The sequence below is a fragment of the Myotis davidii genome, unplaced genomic scaffold, assembly GCF_000327345.1.
Source record: "Myotis davidii unplaced genomic scaffold, ASM32734v1 scaffold174, whole genome shotgun sequence".
Classification (NCBI taxonomy): domain Eukaryota; kingdom Metazoa; phylum Chordata; class Mammalia; order Chiroptera; family Vespertilionidae; genus Myotis; species Myotis davidii.
The window spans coordinates 1,014,659-1,024,805 of record NW_006289087.1 but is presented as its reverse complement, the minus strand read 5'-3'; the positions used below and the strand labels follow the sequence as shown (position 1 = coordinate 1,024,805).

Sequence of the window (10,147 nt, the reverse complement as noted above, 5' to 3'; positions counted from 1 at the left end):
TGGTAACAAAAACAAAACGAGCAGAAGGGCAGGATTTGTTACGTCCCTGTCTATTGGCTGGTGGCAATCTTAGGGCTTGTGCTGTAGTCCCTGAAAGTGTTATTCAGTTCATTATTCATTCACTCAATAAATACTGGTTACATACCAGACACTCAAACTTCAAGTAATAAGCAAAACAGCGTTCTCAAGGTACTTCCATTTTAGTTGGGATACAGATAACAATTCATCAAAAATCAGCATGTAACATAATATCAGGCCACAGTAAAAGTAGGTAGCAGGATATAGGGATTAGAGCAACTGGAGAGAGTAACAAGGGGAGTGGTTAGGAGGCCAACCCCAAGGAAGTGGGAAATGAGCAGAGCTATTTGAAGGAACAATGAAGGAACAGACCGTGCAAGCAGCTGGGAGAAGGGCCCAGGCAGAGGAAACTGCAGGTGCAAAGGCCCTGGGGCAGAGAATGAGGAGGTGAAGTGGCTGATGCGGGTGGATGGGGAAGGAGATGTGTGACGGAAGGAGGGGGGGCCAGGGGCAGTGCCCTGCAACCGGAGCAAGAACTCTGGGCGTGTTTCTTAGGTGCAACAGAAAGACGGGTTGTGAACAGATTGGAATCTGACTGATATTTTAAAAGGATGAAATCCCAACATGCAAACCTCTGAAAGGCCGCGTGACGTGAGCCAGGACGCTCCTGCGGTGCTGCCAGGGGGTTGGGGGTGAATTTGATCAGCATATCAGCAGGGAAGACATTAGGAACATATTTTTAAGTTTTTCCTTATGGGTTAAATGGGACACTTATCAGCTGTTTTTCTTTTCTTTTATTTCCATTTCTCCCTATCTTTCCTACCTGCCCCTTCCCCTTTTTCTCTTTGGTTTTCTTTTGTCTTCAGCCTGTTCAGCAAACTCGGAGTTCTTGTCAGGCATAGGACCTCACTGTTTGGTAAGGAGACCCCTGGACAAGCACCCGCACGCCCTCACGGGGCGGCGCCCGTGCATGGGGCGGTTTCTGAGGATGCCGACTAGGGGTCAGACGTCCCCCCAGGCTGCGGATACAGCAATAAGCCCTCAAAGAGCTGAGCAGTTTGGGCCAGAATGAGATGTTAACCCAGGGACATCACCAGAGAGGAGGAGCAGGTGCAGGAGCCGTGAGCATCACAGGCAGCAGAGGCCTCGGGAGCGGGGAGGTGGCCTGAGAGAGCAGTGTCTGGCTGGAACTCTGAAGGAGGGGCAGCTGCCTCCATGGTGGGGATGAGGGACCGGCAAGTGAATGGACTATAGGGGACCCTGTGCCAGTCGGCAATGACAGTACGTGCCGGGACCTGGGCAGAAAGGGAATCCACACAGTCAAGGAGCAGAGAGAGGCCCCTGAGGCTAGAGCACAGGGAACCAGCAACTTGCTCAGGGATGCAAATGGAGGCCACAGGAGCCGGACTAGGGACCAGGCAGGTGGCCAGATGAAGAATTCTGGTCTTTATTCTAAAGAAATGGGAAGCCACTGGATGAGTAGGCGTGCACAGGAGGCTGTGTTCTGGGAAGACCGGGTGGTCTGCGGGGATTCAGAGAGAACACAGTGCTCCCTGGCGGCAGGAGAAACATGACACGCCTGCAGGTGGCCCGGGGAACTGGCATGTAAGAAATCATTTCTGTCCCCACCTCCTGGAGAACGCCCTGCACACACGGACGTACGGTGCTTTGCTGAGTGACGTCAGGAAGGCATTGGGTTTATTTTCATAAGGAAACGTGAAGCCTTAAGAAGTGGTGCTGTGCCCCGTGCCACCATCGCTGCCCTCGCAGCCCGACCCCGCCTCCACTAAAGCCGCTGAAAGGCTGCCCTGGGCTGGAATGCGAGGGGTCTGTCTTCTCTAACTGCCTGGAAATCAGGGATGAGAGTTCCTGGGCAGCCGTGGGGGGCGGGGGGGGGGTTAGGGCAGGGGATGGGATTAAAGGCACTCGCTACTCAGTCACCAATGGGTCATCAGTATGAACTTACAACCACTAGCGAGCATTCCAGAGTCCAACAGCCAAGCCTATATGTACACAAGATGCTACTTTTCCATTATTTTCCCCATAAACCGTTTTAATGGATACATGAGAACTACTGCTCTGTGGAAAATGAGGCCTATCCCCCTTGTTAAAACCTTACCTTTTTTTAATATAAAAATAATGGCATGAAAACACTAATGTCTTTGATTCTTAGAGAGTGTGCTTCAAAAGATAGGAAATATTTGGATTAAAGATAAACTGTATTAAGTCCAAGTTTTAGGCTTCCTCACTCTATAGATTAGAGATACCTCTCGCCCTGCCCAGTCTGGCTTTGCTGGTTTGATTCCCCTTCAGGGCACACACCCAGGGTGCGGGCTCCATCCCCAGTCGGGGGCGTGCAGGAGGCAGCCAAACAATGATTCTCTCGCATCATTGATGTTTCTCTCTTTCCCCCTTCCGCTCTCTAAAATGCAATAAAAAAAATTTTTTTAAAGAAAAGCATTTCAAATCCAGGAGAGACTGGTAGATGTAACTACCATTTGGCATCCAATTTGGATAAATATTCCATTACTTATCAAACTAACTCACGACAGGCACTGCCACTAGCTCACCACAAGCGCCACCAACAGACAAGAGTCTGGTCCCCTGGGTTTTTTTTTTAAAGCTCCCCTTGGTCTCAATTGCACTTTTCTCACTCATTTCATGAGTTAGGAACATGGCTCTCTCTACACTTCACCTTTGCTCAAAGACAAAGCCAGAGAATTATTTGTCAACTTTCCGTCCTGCCTGGAACCTCTTCCAGGTGAAAGCTGTGCGGTTACAGCTCACCTGGCACTTGAACACTCATCACCCAGCACTGGACTGATACGTGCCAGAGCTCTAAGACTAGGCTACTTATTTTAGTCTGGTTCAAAAATAAAAACCGAAGTTCAGAGACAGCAAGTCCTTGTCCAGATCAGTCCGTTGGCTTAGTTACACATATAGGACTTGCACCTGGGTTTTCTGGCTCAAAGCCCACAACGTTCTCTCCAGAACACCATGAGTGCCTGCGCCAGGTTATAGCTGCGTCCTCTGAAGGTTACGTGTCTAATGGAGGTGGGTAGGGGGGTGAGGACATCTGTAATAATGTCAACAATAAAAATAAAGTTAAACCAAGAGGGCACCTACAGGTGCTTCGGCATGGAGTTATTGGGTGCAGGGGTCAACTCCATCCCCCAGGACTCAGGGGAGTGTGTGAGGAACTCTCAGCTATGTCAGCAATTCCCCGACAGCTTCCATAAGGCACCCTGGTTACACATGCTCTGCGAGTGTGAGGGAGTGGGCTCCCGAGTGTGAGGGTTGATAATGCGGTGTCAAAAAAACCCAGAAAAGCTTTCAGTAGCTATTAAAGAAATAAACACAGATTAAAAATAAAGTGTTTAAATATATGTGTATATGTTTAAAAAACAAAGAATAATGTTTACATGTCTTAGACTTCAAGATTCTAATAACTGGACATGTCTATATTGTAGTATGTTTGGCCTCTTGGAGTTTGTGTTATTTTACAGGAAAATGCCAAAGCAAATTTGAACCAACAACAGATATCAAAATAATATAAAGAATTCACAAAAATATGGTGTTGAAGAACAGTTACATAGTAGCTCTCCAAAACGTTCCTGTTAAAAATTTTTTTAAAATGGGTACAGACACAGGTGACATTTCACAAGCTATGGCACCAGGCTGTCCCGAACACTTGTGTACTTGGCTGCCTGTGTGGAATACCTCAAAAATTATCAAAAGGAAGTTACAGAGAGATAACCCAGGAAACCAAGCGTTTCCTATAGGTAATAAGTTAGAAGCCACGTAACGGCAGTATTATGCTCATTCATAAGAATGCATAAAAGTGCAGCTGAGCCCTGGCCGAGTGGCTCACTTGGTTGGAGCGTCATCCATACACCGAAAGGTTGCAGGTTTGATTCACGGTCAGGGCACACAACCAGGTTGCCGGTTTGATCCCAGATTAGGGTGAGTACCGGAGGCAACCAATTGATGTTTCTCTCTCCTCTCTCTCTCTCTCTCAACATACCCTTGGGTTAGGATGAACAAAAACAGTGCAGCTAGAAACCTTGTCCTTATCAAGCTCTATATGAGGTCACACTCCCTAAAGACAAACGGAAGATGTTGGAATCCACTGTTATTGTGAGAAGGCGCAGGAGTACATGAACATTCTGTATGAAATGTTTCTCGGTTGAAGAGAAGTCCAACCAAAGTTATCTCCTGGGAATTATGCAGAAGATAATGTCCACCCTGCCCTGGTGGCTCACCGGTTAGAGTGTCATCCCCGGTTTGATCCCTGGTCAGAGCACCTACAAGAATCAACCACTGAATGCATACATACTAGTAAGTGGGACAACACATCAGTGTTTCTCTCTCTCTTTCTCTTCCCTTCCCCTCTCTCTCTATAATCAATTTAAAAAAAAAAGAAAATGATTTCCACATTAATTTTGGGTAACTGAAACATTAATGCAAAAATTGAGGCGATCTATATGAGATATAACTTATAATAACTAAACTTAAGAACACCAAATATTGGATGCAATTATAATAGAAACCAAATATGTCAAGTAATTATATTCAGAAACTATCATTTCTCAAAAAATTTAATGTTTAGAACTTACAAGTTATTTGTGTGTATTTATGTATGTACACACACACACACATATATATACCTATTCCTCAGTTATTCACTGTGCCCTTGATAGAACCCTTAGTTTTCCCTGTAAGTGGAGTTAAGTGATAGCACCTTTTTCAGTGCACTGAATGTCCTGTTACCGAGGTCACCCTAACTCTGCTTTGAAAGCTCACCTATGGAGCTCGCGTGTACTTGGCCGGCTGATGACAGCAGATGGAGGGAAGCCCACTCGGCTAGCCAGCCGTGCGGAGTCCCCTCAGCAAGGACACGGGGGAGGGAGTGGCCGCCCTGCACGCAGTGGAGGCAGGTGCCAGGAATGTGGACTTCAGCTCGGGGAACTCAGAAACCAACAGAAACTGACTATGGGCCGAGCGGTGCTAGGAAAGTCACTTTGGCAAAGTGAATCCTTGGCCTCGCTGTCTACTCTGAGGCTCTGTCTGAAAGGCAGTCGGCATGCACATCGGTGATCCAGAGCATTAAACTGAAGTGCAGGGAAAATTTTTTCACCTATAACAGCTCATTACTGAATCGATCCGAGATCAGCAAACACGCATTCAAGGTCTCTGTTCTGCTGCTCTGGTATAAACATGGCACGCACTGTTGTCCCCAGTCCCTTGCTCTGTAATGGTACAACCTTTGGGTTTTCACGTGAACAGTGGATGAGTATAAAAAGCTGGTCTCCCATTTCACCACAGGGCAGGCTCCTGAGGAAGGACCTGCAGGCCCGGGGCCAGGCCCAGGACGAGCACATGCAGCCATGCCCACGTGCGCGCATGCAACACCGCACACCACACAGTGCTGACGCGAAGGACCCAGTGAGGCCATGCGGGTGCTTGTCCAGGGGTCTCCTTACCAAACAGTGAGATCCTATGCCTGACAAGAACTCCGAGTTTGCAGAACAGGCTGAAGACAAAAGAAAACCAAAGAGAAAGGGGGAGAGGGGGAAGGTAGAAGAGACAGGGAGAAACGAAAATAAAATGAAAAAAAAAAAGAAGAAGAAAAAAGAAAAATAAACAGCTGATCTATGAGCCGGAGAAAGCAACATGATGTCACGCAGAAAGTACTGATTCTCCAAGCAGAATGTGGAGTAAAGGTATTAAAGAAAGTTTCTGAGTGCGTATCTTTAACAAACATGGTTAAAAAAGCACATATTGTAAGAAACAAAACAAAAAATTGAAAGCAAAGCTAATTAATATAAAAGCAATCTATATGAAACCCGCAAAAATATAACTAAAGAAAAACCACAAGAAAAAGATTTATCTATCCAAATGTACTATTGAAATTCTGGAATTGGTGGTTGTTACGGACATTATTTAACAACAGAAATGTGGTGCTTTGGGCATCAAACGTTACGTTAAGTTTGAGTGTGTTTCATCGCTTGGACTTTGCCTCTCCCCAACCTTGAGCCCTTACACGAAACACTCCCGTCCCACCCAACCAAGCATTTCCCAAAGGCCGTTCCTGAATTTCTGTCTGCATCTGTCTTCCCATGTAACGGACGTTGCCCTCACATCTACCTCTGCACTCTGCGGAGACACAGTCCTGACGCCGTCACCTTGGACAGGGATATGACGGCCCCACCCACATCCAGCCCGACTTCCCAAGCACAGTCAGTGCTGGTCCTGCTGCCCTCCTCCCGGCACAGCTCTCCCAGGACCAGCGTGGCAGCATGGGGCACCGACTCCTCCAGGGAATAAACAGGGCAACGAGCTGCTTGTGACAGGCTGGCAGAAAGGCCGAGAAAATCACACCTGTGATGCTGACCTCCCCTAAGAGAGTGTGGCCTCATATCTCACTGTAGTAACAAAGTGGACTCATTTATAAGCGAAAGTCATCACACAGGGGGAGTCTCTCCAGTGCTGCAAGTTCTAAACAGCCATCTACTCGGGCAGACACCCGATTTCATGGCATCAGCCCCTGAGCTGTTATCTGGACAACAAAACAGAACACGAGCAGGCTCTCCAGATGCCTCACCACAGAGCTCCACGTGAGGGCTGACCGCACCAGGATCCGCCTCAGCTGAAGCGGAGCGACCACATCTCAGAACTGCACACATTCTGGATTTATCTTGCGATACCGTTTACCTCTCACTAGGGGGTGCTCTCTGGAGTCCTGGGGAAACTTCCTGAAACATGCTGAATTTGCAGCGCAAGGGCTGTGTTTTCCCCGAGTAAGCCAGACCTGGGATACTTTGCTGTGATGTTAAACAGAACTGCTCCGTATCCCATGCCGTTAGGTGACACTTAAGTCTGAGACCCTGTCAGAGAAAGGTGACCTCTTCCATCAGCTGCTCCTAACAGCACCTGATGTGCCCCCTGTGAGAATCAGCGACATATAGGAAGCTGGGCCCTCCTGTGCTGTCACTGTCAGGGTGTACGTTTGTTTGTTATGAGCTCTGGCCTACACTTTCTCTAAAAATCCTATATAATAAAAGGCTAATACGCAAATCAACCGAGCGGCAGAACAACCAGCTGCTATGACGTGCACTGACCACCAGGGGGCAGACACTCAATGCAACACGCACCTGCAAACAAAGTCACTAGGTTGCTGAGGACGTGGGCGATGCAATACAAGGATGTCTTTAAACAGGATGCAGGCCATGAATTCAGCATCCGCACCCCTGACTACCCAGTGGATTGCGTCACAGTGAAAGAGGCGACTGGCAGTTTGCAGCTCAGAATAAACTTCGATGCCTCATGCAGACCTTGAGCAGAAGAAAAGACCAGAGAAATCTCCCTGGCAGTAAAAGGCACAATTCTAAAAACGTACGGCGGGAGCCAAATGTAAGTCAATCGAAGAATGTGCCATTTTGCAAACAATTTTTAATGCAAGGACTTTGAAAGGAAATTGGCAGATTCTCTCTCTCTCCCCTCATGACTAACACTGGAGAATTTATGTAGGTTCTCCCTCAGCATTGCTACTCACTCACTGGCTCCAGCACCCCTTGCTGCCCTGCCACTGCTCCCCACTGAGCACCCTGAGGGCCTCAGGACCGACCAGCACACCGACCTTCTCCATCTCCATGTGGCCTCACTGGCTGTGGCACCTGTGACACTCAGATTCAAGCATTTGTCCACCAAACACATATTTCCAACTTTGGCTGGATCTCCAGATGAACAAGCTGCTAATCGCCAATAAATACCAAACCGAACTTAACCTCTTCCTGAAACTGGCCCTTCTGAAACTCCTCCAGGGTGCCAGCGACACAACAGTGCCGACTGCACAGCCTGGCACCTCAGCACCGCGCTGGCCTGCCTTTCGACTTGCCTGATTGGCTGTCTCTCTCTGTGTCTCTCACACCCAGCCCCTCTTCCCATTCATTCACACAGGGCTCTACACCCCAGCACTTCATACGTGTCCCACCTCCATGCATCACCCTTATTACATGGTGAGCTCCAAATGTCTGCATCATTCAGCCGTATTTCTGAGTTCATTACAATTAAGGACTGTGTCTTTGCATATCCCTGGGTTAGGACAGCACCATATCCAGGGCCAGGACAGCACCGCGTCCCGGGCAGGCATTCAAGAGTCTCTGCAGAAGGAGCCCAAGGGGCCCCGCACTGGAAGTGACACTTGTGTTACGGGGCCTCCACCACCTGTGTGGCCCAGCCCACCCTTCCACTCCCCTGCTCCTGCCAAAAGCACCGGGTGGTCATTCTGCCCTGGAAGAGGCTCAGTGCCTTCTTAGTGCTGATCAATTAAGTGAAAACATTAATGAAAATTCAAAATATGGAAGATGTCAATGACAACAGTTAATGCCAATGACAACATTCCACAGTGAATCCACATTCCCTGACCTGCCCTGGTACCAGATGGAGACGCTGCTCTGGCTCACTTGGGGAGGGTAGGTCAGCCAGGACTAGGGCCCTGTGGTCCGTGAGCAGTTCTGGGAGTAAGACTGACAATTGCACGGAGGCAGCAGACAGAGCAGGCGAGGGGGAGAAGCGGCATGTGTACAAGTCTCTGTATTGTTCCTGTGTCCTCTGATTCCTTTGTCTCCTGATTTATGTAACTGAGCAGCATCTGTATGACCGATGCCCTAGGGAACACCCTGTGTGTGACAAAGGCTGACTGGGCCCAGGGAGGACAGGGACACTCTGCAGTGGCCCTGGGGGCACGGGTCAGTGGGAACTTGGTGCTCTGTGAGCACTCACTGTCCAGGGGGACCTGGGCCCAGTTGCTGAGGAAGGCCTGTGAGGTGAGTGGACGCCCCTTAGGACATATTCATTGTACATCAGATTTATCAACACTGCGGGTAGATTTTTATTTGACTGAGTTTTGGGACATTTTAATGCTATTGCAATCCTCTATCACACGACTGGAAAATAGATAATGTATCTGAGTAAAGACATGAGTTTAAAATTTCATTCAAGTCCCCATTCCCAATGTCACTAATGCAGAAGTCTAATTCGTCACCCTCTGTACTCAATCGCACCTCCTCTATCCGACAGGCTGGCACGGCACTGCCATCCAGCATATCATTAATGCCGAGCCCAAGGAAAGCCCGTGCCTGCTTCGTCTGGGTGAGGCATGTCCAGGAAAGTGTTTCCGCTGCGGCTAGAGCTGGACCCTGCCCAGACAGCGCAGCGACGAGGAAAAGGCTCCCTCACTCAAGCTTCTCATGTGCACGTTCTGGGAGAATTCTGGGTCCACGCTGGAAACCCCAGGGCAACCACCAGTAAATCTATGACGAATACTTTGATTTAAACGAAAATGAGAAAGTGTTGCTACCATGCCAGCTAGAGCAGGGCAAGGGGAATGCTCGGAAAGGCTGCACTGCCTTCACTTTCTTCCAGGAGTTGACATTGTTTTTTTTTAATATTTAAAATTATAACTTTTGTAAACGGGATTTTGCCCTCCTAAAAAATTAACGTAGGTAAAAATATGAGATCGGAACGAATTTTAATAAATTAATGTTAAAAGCACCATCTTTCCAACCTCCTAATACAGGGTCGCTCTCCAGCCTCCACCTGCGAATTGTGTGGGTATTTTAGTCCTTCCATTCAGCAGCGAATACAGAAAACCTCACTGTCTAGATCACATGGATTAACCTGCAGAAACCCTCATCCCCGGGGTCTGAGAGCAGGTGGACGGCCGGGCAGAGGCACTGACACAGCTGCTCAGGCCAGCGCTCCTTCCCCAGGGCGCGCCCCGCTCCGCCCCGCCCCCCAACAGTCTGCGTGCACAGCTGTTTACCTTGTCACCATTTCCTTCTCCTTGTTTGACGCATGTCCTCCAGAACACAGCGGTCTGCTCGCTGCAGACAGGAAGTATAAACGATGGTTTTTGAAATACTGATCAATTAGAGGCAGGACAACCTGAAAGGAAGGAAAAGAAGACAGGTGTACACAGTGGAGTCTGGGGGGTGAGTGAGTGCTGAGGCTGGAGCAGGCAGACCATGTCCACATGCAACAGGTCCCAATCCCCGCAGCTGCAACAGCCCCCCACCAGGGAGTGGCTCTCACCTCGCCCTGCTCCTGCCAATTCCTGTGTGTGTGT

The 10,147-nt window shown here is 48.7% G+C and overlaps 1 protein-coding gene across 1 annotated transcript in view; it reads right to left on the bottom strand.

The window, feature by feature from the left end:
* Positions 1-10,147, bottom strand: part of RYR2 (ryanodine receptor 2) — a 185,593-nt gene that overhangs the window by 59,761 nt on the left and 115,685 nt on the right. The window contains exons 63-64 of the mRNA XM_015562331.1: positions 9,845-9,966; positions 5,502-5,551 (exon numbers count right to left, since the gene is read on the bottom strand). Coding sequence (XP_015417817.1) covers positions 5,502-5,551; positions 9,845-9,966 — 172 coding nt within the window. The remainder of the gene's footprint in view (positions 1-5,501; positions 5,552-9,844; positions 9,967-10,147) is intronic.